This window comes from Falco punctatus, assembly GCF_963210335.1.
Source record: "Falco punctatus genome assembly, chromosome: 9".
Classification (NCBI taxonomy): Eukaryota; Metazoa; Chordata; class Aves; order Falconiformes; family Falconidae; genus Falco; species Falco punctatus.
Window position 1 is genome coordinate 48,071,399 of NC_137589.1, and position 12,661 is coordinate 48,084,059.

General features: G+C 47.3%; 1 protein-coding gene across 2 annotated transcripts in view; it reads right to left on the reverse strand.

The window, feature by feature from the left end:
• Positions 1 to 12,661, reverse strand: part of RABL6 (RAB, member RAS oncogene family like 6) — a 58,713-nt gene that overhangs the window by 10,779 nt on the left and 35,273 nt on the right. For both annotated transcript variants that reach the window (XM_080402184.1, XM_080402185.1), the window contains 2 exons: positions 7,769 to 8,127; positions 5,334 to 5,499 (listed from right to left, as the gene is read on the reverse strand). In XM_080402184.1, the coding sequence (XP_080258310.1) occupies positions 5,334 to 5,499; positions 7,769 to 8,127 (525 nt within the window). The remainder of the gene's footprint in view (positions 1 to 5,333; positions 5,500 to 7,768; positions 8,128 to 12,661) is intronic.

The window sequence follows — 12,661 nt, forward strand, 5'->3', positions numbered from 1 at the left end:
AGTGCTTTTTTCTAACATTACTGCTCTGTGTCAACTCTTGCTCCATTGTTTAGAGATGTTATGCAGTAGGGAACGGGAAAAGGTCACATGACATCACTGCAAAAAAATCAAGAATTCCCTACGTCAACAAAACGGACAAGAAATCCCGGACTTTACAGCCTCTTTCTGAAGCTCAGAAAAGCAAACAAGTTCTTACAAACGAAAGTAAACATACCCTTGAGTTCAGGAAGCAGTTTGGTTACACAGCATAGCATGCTGCTTCCAATGAGAACAAGACCTTCCCCTCTTCCCCTCTATGAGAGGGAGCAGCTGGAGTGCATGGAGCTCTGCCTGGGGACGGATGAGGAGCCAACTGAGAGCTTATGGATTCAGGAGAGGACAGGTGAAGGTGACGCCACAGTGGGTGCCTGCCACAGGCTGCCTGACCAGGAAGAACAAATCGATCAGGTCCTCTACAAAAAGATGGGAGCATCCTCATGTTTGCATGCCCTGGTCCTCATGGACTTCAACTAACCTGATACGTGTTGGAGGGACAGGACAACAAGATGTAAGCAATCCCGGAGGTTCCTGGAGTGCACTGATAGCTTCCTCCTCCGAGTGACAGAGGAGACAGCAAGGAGAGGTGCTTTGGTGGACTTCATACCCGCAAAAAATGAGGGGCGTGTTGGGAAGGTGAAGGTCAAATGCAGCCTTGGTGAAGTTTAGGATCCTGAGGGCAGGAAGGAGGGTAAAGAGCAAGCTGGACTTCAGGAGAACAGACTGTGGCCTCTTCAAAGATGTGCCTGGATGAGTCTTTTAAGACCAGGCCCTGGAGGGAGGAAGGCCCCATGAAAGCTGATTAATATGCACGGATCACCTCCACTAAGCTCAACAGCGGTTCATCTGAACAGATGCTAGGAGGCCTGTGTGGATAACAAGGAACTCTTGGACAAACCCGAACACAAAAAGTAAACACAGGGGGGGTGGATGCAAGGACGGGTAACCTGGGAGGAGTAAGGAGACATCATCTGAGCATCCAGGGGCTGAAATCAGGAAAGCTAAAGCCCAAAGGGAATTGAATCTCGCCAGGTGCAGTAGCCTGGACAAGGGCAAGTCATGTTTGATCAACTTGATAAAAGTCTATAATGTGATAACTAGCCTGGTAGATGAGAGGAGAGTGGATACCTGAACTGTATTAAGGTCTTTGACACCATCTCCCAGAAGATCCTTGCAGGAAGCTGTTGATGTACAGGCTGGATGAGCAGATAGTGAGGTGGACTGAAAACTGGCTAAATGGCTGTGCCCAGAGGGTGGTCATCAGTGGCATGAAGGCTAGTTGGAGGTCATACGGGGCCCAGTCCTGTTTATCGTCTTCATTAATGATCTGGATAATGGGGCATGGTATACCCTCAGCAAGTTTGCAGATGACACCAGACTGGGAGGAGTGACTGATGTGCCAGAGGGACATGCTGTCACCCAGAGGGACCTTGTCAAGCTGGAGAAATGGTCTAACAGGAACCTCCTGAAGTTCAGCAAGTGGAAACGCAGAGTCCTGCACCTGGGGAGGAACAACCCCAGGCATCAGTTCATGCTGGGGGCTGCCCAGCTAGAAAGCAGCCTGGCGAAAGAGGGCCTGGGGGTCCTGGTGAACGCCAACATAATCAGCAAGGTGCCCCTGCTGCAAAGAAGGCCAGTGGTATCCTGGGCTGCATTAGGCCAGCAGGTCGAGGGAGGTGATCCTTCCCCTCTGCTCAGCACTGGTAAGGCCGCATCTGGAGTGCTGTGTCCAGTTCTGGGTGCTCCTCAGTACAGGACAGACATGGGCATACTGGAGACAGGCCAACGAAGGGCCACGAAGATGATTAAGTGACTGGACCATCTCTCACATGAGGACAGGCTCTCCCACATGACAGCTGGGACTGTTGTCTAGAGAAGAGAAGGCCTGGGGGGACTTTATAAATGTATTTAAATAACTGAAGGAAGGCGCAATGAAGATGGAGCCAGGCTCTTTTCAGTGCTGCCCAATGATGGGCGAAGAGGCTTTGTTCTTCACTCAGATGCAAGGGGAAAACAGCTTCCCGTATTTAATTTTTTAAAACCAACAAAATCTCCATTAGGTTTGAGTGGTTTCACAAGGTAATTCTCATGTTCTTTAGGTCAGAGATAAATTTCTGCAGCAGCACATTTTGTTGCAACTATAAAAACCTACCACTGCAGTAGAAGCTGATTATTAGGGACAGTGCTTACAGAACCCTTACATTGCTCCTGGGCACCATGGGGTAGTAATTGGCATCCTGAAGGCAATCAATTATTGCAGGTCACGGTCAGAACCACATCTACATCTCTGAATTTCACCACATCTGGCTTATTGTCGTAGGCCCTTTTTGGCAAGAAATAGAAGGTAAAATTGCCAGACCACCAAGAAAACTGTGTGAACTACATAAGAAACCAGAGCAAGACATGGATGCCAAGCTGCAGCAGAGTAATGAGCATTTGAATTTGCAGGGATGTGCTGCAAGGTCTTTTCCTAGGGAAAGAGAGCTGTTCTAACTGCAGATGGTTACCACTCACCAAAGGATGAAGCTGTGAAGTGCCCTCTCTGTGCTCTGTGAATGCTCAAAGGTGTCCCTCTTTCTGTCCCCACCAGCTCACATGGAAATCTACCAAGACTGGGGACAGAGCACAGAAGGGCATCATAGCAGCCAAGAGCATGACAACTCTACAGCCAAGGAGCAGGGCTCTTGCACCACTGTTTGAGATTCTTGGCTTTTTGTATATAGTTTAACGTCTATTTCCTTCCAATGACTGACGTTCTGGAGAAGAAAAGCCTTTGTTAAAGATCCAGCCTGCTACCCACATCAAGAACTGCAGCTGAAGAGCTCTAAGGGCACTTCAGGATCCAGTCCTTCAGCAAACCCCAGGGAAGGTCAGCCTTGACTCTCCTATTCCTTGTTAAAATACAGAAAAATATCCCAGCTCAGCCACAGCCATGACCAAGATGCTTTGTAGGCCAGCATGCTTCTAGCAACCATCACTTTTTTTTTCTTTCTTTCCTTCTTTTTTCTTTTTTAATAAAACATCCACGTGTTCTACCATCACAAGGGATGATGATTCAGGCTGACCTGCATTAGAAAGGCATCAAGCCTCACACACAGCACTGATTTAAAGTAGTTGTGGTTGAACTAGAGAACACTGAATCACGACAAAGATGTCAAAAGATGCAGAAGCTACCATGTTCACAGATGAGCTGTATGAGCATTTAATTACTCTCCTAGTTAATCCCATATTGATGACAGAGGCAGCAGGCAAGGACTATTCTAAGCAGAGGGATGCAGAGCCTGTGAGTATGCTTAGGTCTTCTCTTAAGTGACAGTCTGCTTTCAGACAGCTTGCTGCACATCCTCTTGTCTGAGCAGCTCAGCATACACAATCCCTTTTCCCTTCTTTTTTTGGTTAAGAAACATCAAAGCCAGGAAAAGAAAAAAAAAAAAAAGAAGGAAAAATAGAAAGAAAATCCAGCCTACAGCATATACACAGCTCTCTGCCATCTGGAAGACAATTATAGAATCACAGGATCATAGAATAATTTGGTTTGGAAGGGACTTTCAAAGGTCATCTAGTCCAACCCCCCTGCAATGAGCAGGAACTTCTTCAACTAGATCAGGTGGCTCAGAGTCCTGTTCAACCTGACCTTGAATGTTCCCAGGGATGGGACATCTACCACCTCCCTGGGCAACCTGTTTTGTGTTTTACCACCCTCATCATAAAAAAAAATTTTCCTTATACCTAGTCTGAATCTACCCTCTTTTAGTTTAAAACCACTACTGCTTGTTCTGTCACCACAGACCCTACCAAAAAGCCTGTCTCCATCTCTCTTATAAGCCCCCTTTAAGTACTGAAAGCCCACAGGAAGGTCTCCTGGAGCCCTCTCTTCTCCAGGCTGAACAACCCCAACTCCCTCAGCCTGTCCTCACAGGAGAGGTGCTGCAGCCCTCTGATCATTTTTCTGTCTCTCCTCTGGACCTGCTCCAACAGGTTCATGTCTTGCATGTGCTGCGGACCCCAAAGCTGGACGCAGCACTGTGCGGGGGTCTCTCAGCAGAGCCGAGCGGAGGGGCAGAATCACCTCCCTCAACCTGCTGGCCGCGCTGCTTGTGATGCAGCCCAGGATACAGACTGCCTTCCAGGCTGTGAGCACACATTGCCAAGTCATGTCCAGCGCTTCATCCACCGGTACACCAAGGGCATCCCTGCAGGGCTGCTCTCAGTCCCTTCATACCCCAGCCCGTGTTGGTACTGGGGGTTGCCCTGACCCAGACACAGGACCTTGTACTTGGCCTTGTTGAACCTCGTGAGGTTCACATGGGCCCACTCCTTGAGCTTGTCCAGGTCCCCATCTGGATGGCATCCTGTCCCTCAGGCCTATCAACTGCACCACTCAGCCTGTGTCATCTGCCAACTTGCTGAGGGTGCACTCAATCCCACTGTCTTATGCCACTGATGATGGTATTGAACAGTACCGGTTCCAGTATGGACCCCTGAGGGACACCACTTGTCACTGATCTCCATTTGGACAGTGAGCTATTACTAGTCTCTAAATGTGACCATCCAGCCAATTCCTTATCCACTGAATCTGTATCTCCATAATCATACGGCCACCCAGCAAATCCATCTCTCTCCAATTTAGAGAGAAAATGCTGGGAAGGAACATTAGAAATGGACAGAGAAAAAGAAAGGCACCCCTTAAAACTTCTCTGGAATCTGCAGGCAAGCATACAGTGACACTCCCAAGGAAGCATGACTCTCTCATCCTTCTTTCCAGAATCCCATTAAGCCATGGAGTGGCCCCAGGTGTCTCCCAACAAACACAGACCCCTTTATCACGCCTCAGAAATGGCAGTGCCAGGCCACGAATGAGCATGGCCATGCTTTGGGCCTCTGCGGCGGGAAAGTATTCATTAGGCAAAACACAATATCCCTGCAAAGTACACTGTGTTCCAGAAGGAAAACATCTCAAATGTCTCAGCACATTTGGTCAGGAGAGAAATGCCTTCCTGAACCCAAACCAACCCAGTGGTTTTAACACTGAGCATGAAACCAAGACAGCAAAACCGGGAAGGGGATGACTAGCTTTTGCTGCTGTTCCTCATTCCCAGGGAGCAGTGTGTATCATTTAACGGGAGACAGTGAAGGCTACGACTGACTATACCACAGCCAGAAAGGCTTAGGGGCAGCTAATTGCTCCGCAATCACTTTCTGAACAGTTGCAACAGGTTAGCCAGGCCTGACTCCTCATGCAGACCGTGCATCCGGATACATCCCTGCCTGACCCCCCTCCATCCTCCTTTCCATACCTTTCACTATCAACACGGTGTTTTGTCTGCGGCTTCCCTTTTTCCTTCTGTGGGGCTGGGTCTTCTAGAAAGCTGTGGTCCAGACTGTCATCAGGAACAAAGTCCTCCACGCTCTGTACTTTAGCAGGGGCTTCAGGGTGGGGAGGAGGAGTGGCAGCTGCAGGATCTGCATTAACAACAGCAGTTGTAAAATACAGGGTTCACCACAAACAAAACAGAAAATTTGCTTTTTACAGATCTACCCTGCCCGGCCAGGGTGGCAGTAGCCACAAAGCAGGACCTTGGCTACACAGCGAGGGAAGAGGAAGGTTATGAACAGGATACTCAAACCAGTCCAGAACTTTGCATGAAGGTATTCACAGACCACACATGGCTGCTATGGTTTAAAATGCACCAGGATGACCTCGGCTCTTAAATAGTCTCAAAAACTCTCCAGCATGGAAGCTCACTGTGCTCTACAGTGAATGCTATGACTGACTACACCACAGCCACGTTTTACACCTATGCTGTGTGCACCGCTCCTGTGTGATGTCCCATCATTGTTCTCTTACCTTTTCCAGACTGTTCAGTTCACCCACTCACCTCCTCTTGCTTTTTCAACTGTAACTGTCAAAGGCAGAATTGTTCACACTGTGCTTTTAGATGCCCCATGTAACCAAAAGATCAAGAGCTACGGCAAATAGAGGCTTGCTTTAATATAACTTATTTGTAGAAACACCTCTACCCATCTTCAAGGTATCAGGATGAAAACTCATGAAATTAGCATAACCAAGAAGCCTAAAGCAATTAACCTTGTCAGGATATTCAACCTTTTTCTCCTACCCAGACTGCACTTCACACCTAGGCTCTTTTCTTTTGGCTGAACAAGATTTGTATATGTTTTTTCTAGATTTTGCTCTACTAGTACAGCTTTCAGATCACTTTTGCATACTAATAACGCTATTACTAATGCCATAGAGTAGCGTTGGTGTAAGAAAAAACACAGCCAAAAGAATTACTACTGCAAGACTTCAAGGGAAAGCTTAAATAGCAGCTCCCATATAAAAAAACAAGTATTACTTTGTGACAGTGATTTTTCAACTGTTTTCCAATTAGCTAGTCCCCAGGTATGTTCCAGTAGAGGTGCAGACCTTTGGCATGCTATATAAACCTAGTAACACTGACAGATCAGCTTTTCCTAGCTGCATTTTGCAACCCTCTTAAAAAGCACCCTTAAGATACCAGGACTGAAGGTCACAAGCCTAAAACAGTTCTCAAGCTAAGTGACAGAGTTAAAAAAAAAAAAAGAAAAATGAAACCCCACAAAATCCAAATATTTTAACACTGGTAGTAGGCCACTTGCTGTTTTTTTTTTTACATATCAATATGACAACGGTTTTTTTATTGAGAGGGGATTTGTAACATTTGCTCCTCATTGTTTGTTTGTTTCTTGGTAGGAAAAGTCACAAAGAAACTGAAATGGGTGTACTGTGTCATACCTGGTAACAGAGTCAGGATGCAGAACACTGTATGCACAGTGTGAAAAAACCTGAAAGATTTCAATATCTGAAGCTGCAAACCATGTTCCCAGCACCTCCTCCTTTCTCTCTGTGGGTGTCTTGAGACTACTGTGAGCTCTAGGGATTGACAGTTTGAGAGGGAAGGTATTTCCAAAGGGTGATTCAAACCATGTCATGCTAATGATTTTCAGGCAGTGCCAGCTCTGCAGCTCCAGTTAGCTTCACAAACAAACTGAATGTGACAGGCAAATTAAGGTCCAGATCAGTACAATTACATGCAACAAAATCCTCGATGCCTCTGCCCTGTAACTTCATCCGGCAGGGGTTTGGACCAAATGCCGGGCTACGCTGCTCCATTGTGTACCAGTGCGAAGGAAGAAGCCAAGGCGGGTTGCCCTCTTCCTCGGACCGTCTCTGAAGGAGCATATTTCCCCAGAGGGAAATCTGCTGCAGAGCCTGGACTTACGCGATCATTTCTGGCTGAATAACCTTTAAAACCAGCACTCCACTGTTCTCCATTAATACACAAGAGTCCCTTTGAGCTGCCACACTTTTGTGAAGACAGAGCTTCAAATAGCTTCTCTAACAATTTTTCTTGCTATTCAAGAGACATTTGTGCTCCTGGTAAGCAGCTGAGAGTTATTTTTATTAGTGTTTCCTGTATGTTCAGTATTTTCCTCCTGAAATGTGTTATAGCCACCACCCAGCTGGCTGGACACAGTCCCCATCCAAACCAGCACAGAGACAAACCAAACCACCGATCAGGAGAAAAAAATAACGAGTGACAGTACAACTTTCCTTGGACACATGCTGCACACGCAGGGCCTGTGGCTTTCAGACACCTGTCTGCCCAGCCTCTCGCAGGGAAAAACATGAAAGGAAAACAGAAACACCCACAGGTGACGCTCTGCCTAGACACTGCACTCCAGCACCTACCTGGCTGGGGAGGAGAGGGGTCTGGTGCGGGAGATGTCCCAAAGAGACGTGAAATAATGCTGCGCTTTGGTGGTGGGACTGCAGCTGGAGGTGCTGGGGAGGCTGTAGCTGGCAGAGGTGCGTGTGGCTGCTGGGCCTCGGGTGCAGGCACTGGTGAAAAAGATGGGGGAGGTTCAGGAGAGATGGCGGAGCTTGTGGAAAGCGGCTGCGGTGGCTGTGGGGTGCCAGGGCTGGAGCTGCCCGTCGACGTGGAGCTCGGAGGTACGATGGGTGACTGGGAACCAGAGGAAGGGCTTTGCCCATTAGTTGTTAGGGGTGATGTGTGTCCTTGACTTCGGGCTTCCATCATTTCAAGGAAGCTGCAGGGAAGATAAATTGCAAATATAAGGAACGCTCAACAGAGCACCGAGCACAGTGCTGGGCTGCTTTGACTGTGGGCTAAGCTGGGAGGGTATGGGTCTGCTTTCAGTGATGCTGTGACTCTCTGGGCCACAATAGATCTGGTTCACCCACAGAAGCTGAACTCACCCGATCTGCATCGAGGCGTGGAGAATCCCAACCTGCTCTGCACTGCAGGATGAAACCTATATTTGTAACGCTTCTGGGAACTCCCTGGATAGACAGACTATAGCAACATGCCAGGGCTTGAAACACAACCTTAAGTCAGTTCTTGGACATATGTCTCTAAGGGAGTAAGTGCTACTGGAATGGCACATTTTTAGATTCTGCAGAAGAGATCAGAGAGCTCGAGAAAAGTCAAATGCTATAAACCCCTCTTTTTTCAGCCAAGAATGGATTTGAGAGGAGAAACCTTGAATGTCAAAAGAAAAGAGCTATCCAGAGGGCTCACAGAGTACTGACGGCAATTACCCTTCTCGCAATGTGCAGATACACAGGCAGTCTCTCCCCCTGCACACACTCCCCCTCTGCGTGGGAGGCAGTGGAGCCAAGCAGGACAAGCTCTGAAACAAGTTATGGTCCTGGCTGGATTCCTGACTAGAAAAGCATTAAAGCCTGCACTGCTAGAGAGGGTGAAATGCTCTATCCTTTTCAAAAAGGAAATGAAGCCTAATCCTGCTGCAGCCTCCTGCTGCAGCCCGTTTGGTTAGCAGTTTTTTCACAAGCTGTATGCAAAGAAACACTAACAGAAAGACGGGCTCTTAGCATGAAATGGTCTCAAAATAAGATCTGCTACATGTTGGACATCTGAGAGATATAAAGAGGACACCTAAAGTGAAGTATCTTGTATAAAATCTAGCACGTCATGGTCTCGCCTCTTATTTCATTAAGACTAATGAACATTACTCATGCACAGAGACTCTGGGTTCAGCTGCTTCTGGAAGACAGACAGACTCGCTTGTACTTCAGGCAATGAGTATGTCAAAATAGAGACTCCTCTCCCATACAGAGCACAACCTCGTCCTCCAGGGACTTAAGTCAGACAGACACCTTCACTGGAATGACTGCTGAGCAGAAAGCAAACAGCGGGACTAAAAGACTCTAACCCCCCTAGAGATATAATTTCCTATTTTAAGGAACAACCTGATATACTTTTAAGGAACAAACTAATATACTTTGTGACCAGCAGTGTCTGGACCCCTAGAGAACATCCTCGGGAAGCTGTTACTTGAACTAGAAAACCAGCAGTCTTTCCTAACTAAGGAACTGGCTAAGGTGCAGATAAAGGGTAGCACTAAAAAGCAGTATTAGCTAGGAGAGAAATCATTGGTAGAGTTCCTTAAAGATTAGCCTTGAGGTATATTTCAGCATTTCAGTGAAGTGGCACAGAGACCAGAGAAATGCTCACGGGGTTGCAAGCTGGGAGGCAGCATCAACAGAAAGGGAGACAGGGACAAGAGACAGAAAGAACTGGATGATCCTGAATAACAGGAATGGGAAGAAATTCAGCAGTACAAAGGAAATAGTCATCTGCTCAAGGGCTAGGAAACAAGTGTTCTTGCTCCATGTTCACCACGTAAGAATGGCTAGGAAAGAGTCTCCTCACTCATTCCAGAAGACAGGACTAAAGGCTACAATCCCAATGATGCCTGGGAGAAGCAGGAAAGGAGCCTGGCTGTCACGTGGCCATCCACTGCGTATCCCCCCGAGACTGTTGTCAAGGCACCTAATTTAGTGGCAGTGGTAGCCTCACTGAATGCTTCCACCAGGATCCGGGGCGAGGGTTATGTGCTAATTCCACCCAGTAGACTGGCTACAACAAAACAAGCTCCTTGCGGGGCTGAGATCACAGTACACAACAAAGCAACCATTCCAGCATCCTCCCTCTCAGGGGACTAGTAGCTGGGGTGAGCTGTGCGACAACATGTTCCACTGAAAATGATGCACGGATTTGTCATGCATCAAAGAGGAAACACAAAGGAGTTTAACCCTGGCACTGAGCTGCAATTCAGCATCCCTCAAGGCAGACTAGGCAAGGCACCTGTGGTGAGGGGAAGATAAACCAAGGGTACCTGCAATTCAGCCCTTGTCCAACAAAGCAAATGCTCTTTATCCACAAAACCACGTGAGTTGCTATGCCCTGAAAAGCCATTCACAACACTTGGGTGCACGGCATGCGCAGCTCTGCAGATCCATGCCAGAAGCACTGAGTGCTAAATTCTGCCATCCCTCCCCTCCGAGCTCTGATTCAGGGCTCCGGGTGAGCCGGAGGCAGGGTGGCTGAAGAGCTCTGCTTTGTGGTACTCATTCCTCCTCCTTCCAAGCCCTGCTCAGGGTTACAGACTCCTGCCTCCCAACTGTAAAGAGCAATCGATCCCAGCTGATCTACATGCACCCCTGTGCTTGTTTATAGCAACAGCGATCCTGGCTGGAAGGCCTCCAAGCTTGGTCGCTGCCGCATCCAGCATCCAAGATACTGATGCCAGTGCTGTAGCTCTCCTGGCTGAGCTGAGCTCTCCGACCGTCTATGTGAGCACCCAAATCACCAACGCTACACAAAACTAGAATCAAACCACCTCTGAGTCTCTGATCAGGGTGCTGGGTCCCACCATCACTGCAACTGGCTGACTCAAGCAGGATAAGACAATTATACACTGAAGACTAAGGGACAAGGATCCTGTACGAAGTATACGCAAAATACATATTACAGTCATTTCAGGATACAGAATATGAAGCTTAATGAGTACTTAAAGCAGGACCCAACAAAGCACAGGACACTCTTTACAATATTAGGGCATCTAAAAATTTTACTGTACTTTGTACTACAAAAAATGCCCATTCTGGAAACAACAACCTGCTTTGTGCTGGGCAAGTAGCCAGATCCAGAGGGAGGAAGGGCTGCGACTACCACCTGTTTCTCCTGCAGAAACACATGAATTTTAAGAGCTGGAGGGAAAAAATACTACATAACTGAAGTATAAAGAGTGTCATCCTTCCCTCCAGCTCAGCTAGTTTGGAGAGTAACACACATGCAGGCTTCTTCTGCACCTGTGCTCCTATGCCTTGCTCACCTACATTATGTGAAGGGCACAAGAATAAGAGACAGCAAGCTATTTTTGGTAGAAAGACACAATGGTTATTTGGGGACAGCACGACACAGACTCTTACTCCAGCACAGCACCAAGGAGAGCTGTGGCATGTGTGCTTCGTGTCACCTTCCTCATCTCCAACCAGACACATGGGCCAAGCTGTGTGTTGTGTGCCACGACACTGGGGAAATAAGGATGGTCTGACGCTGGTTTTATATGGGCTGCATTAAAGAGCTCTGCTGAGCTTTCATATTCGTATCTTCTTCCGTGAAAAGAGGTGGGTGGAAAAACAGCATATATGAAAACGCTGCCGGCAAGCTCTCAGTAATTTCCAGGGTGGAGGTGTCTAAGCATCCTCCACACTTCGAAAATACTACATAATGCATGAATGCTTTCTCTGGCTTTACACACATTCTTCAGAGGCAGAAGCGTGGCTGTTTTGGGAACATAACAGGCCAAACCTGCCACGTGTCTGTTTTTTCTCACATTCTATACAATCTGGCCACCGTGTTCCTTGTTCTATCCTTTTTGTCAGTCCTTAACAAAAGGACTCACTCAAAATCTTACTGTGAAACAAGTAGCTTCATATCCACTACGTGTAGTAGACCAGGTCCTATTAAAGCACAAGACGAACTCATGCTGTGACCCGAGTACACTTGTTCAGTTGGGATACAGCAACAGCAAACATGCTATGCAAGTCCAGATGGATTATCTGTCCTGATCCATGTGGGCTCCTTGTTCACCTTTCAATCCTTCCATTTCAGACTGAGTAACAAGTCTTCATCCTCAAAACCCCTGAATAATTCACACCCAGTTGGACCTGCTCGCAAGAGGAGATTTTAATGCAATTTTAAAGATGAACATGGCCTGCAGGAACAAAAATTTGTCAGGGCCTGAGGTTACTGTTGCTCTGCTCCCAGAGCAAACAAAAAAAAGCACAAAAGGACTTGTTAGCCTCACAGTTCTTAAAATTGTCAGTGCTCATGTTCATTTACTATTGAAGATGGAAGCAGCCTGAAGCTTTTTGGCTCCTGGTTCTAATCTGCTGTGATCAATTTTTCAAGTGTATTTCACATGGCAAGAAAGCCTTTGGGTTATTTTATTAATTGTGAAAATGAAGATTAATAGGCCATGTGACATCAGTTTAACTGGGGTTACTGAGGGTCAGATCTCCAGATGTTTGTTTTGGGCTCACTGAAGGTACTGAACCTGACTCCCCCCTAAGCCCAGGTCCCTGAAAGTGAAATCAATCGCCAAGCCGGGTTGAATCCTGCTGCCCAGCCCTTCTCCAAGAGCTGCTCAGGTTTTCCATGAGACACAAAGTAGATGCAGTAGAACAACCCCTCCCTCCACAACATACGGGACAAACTCCATGTTCTCTGCTTTCCTAGCAAGACTGATGATG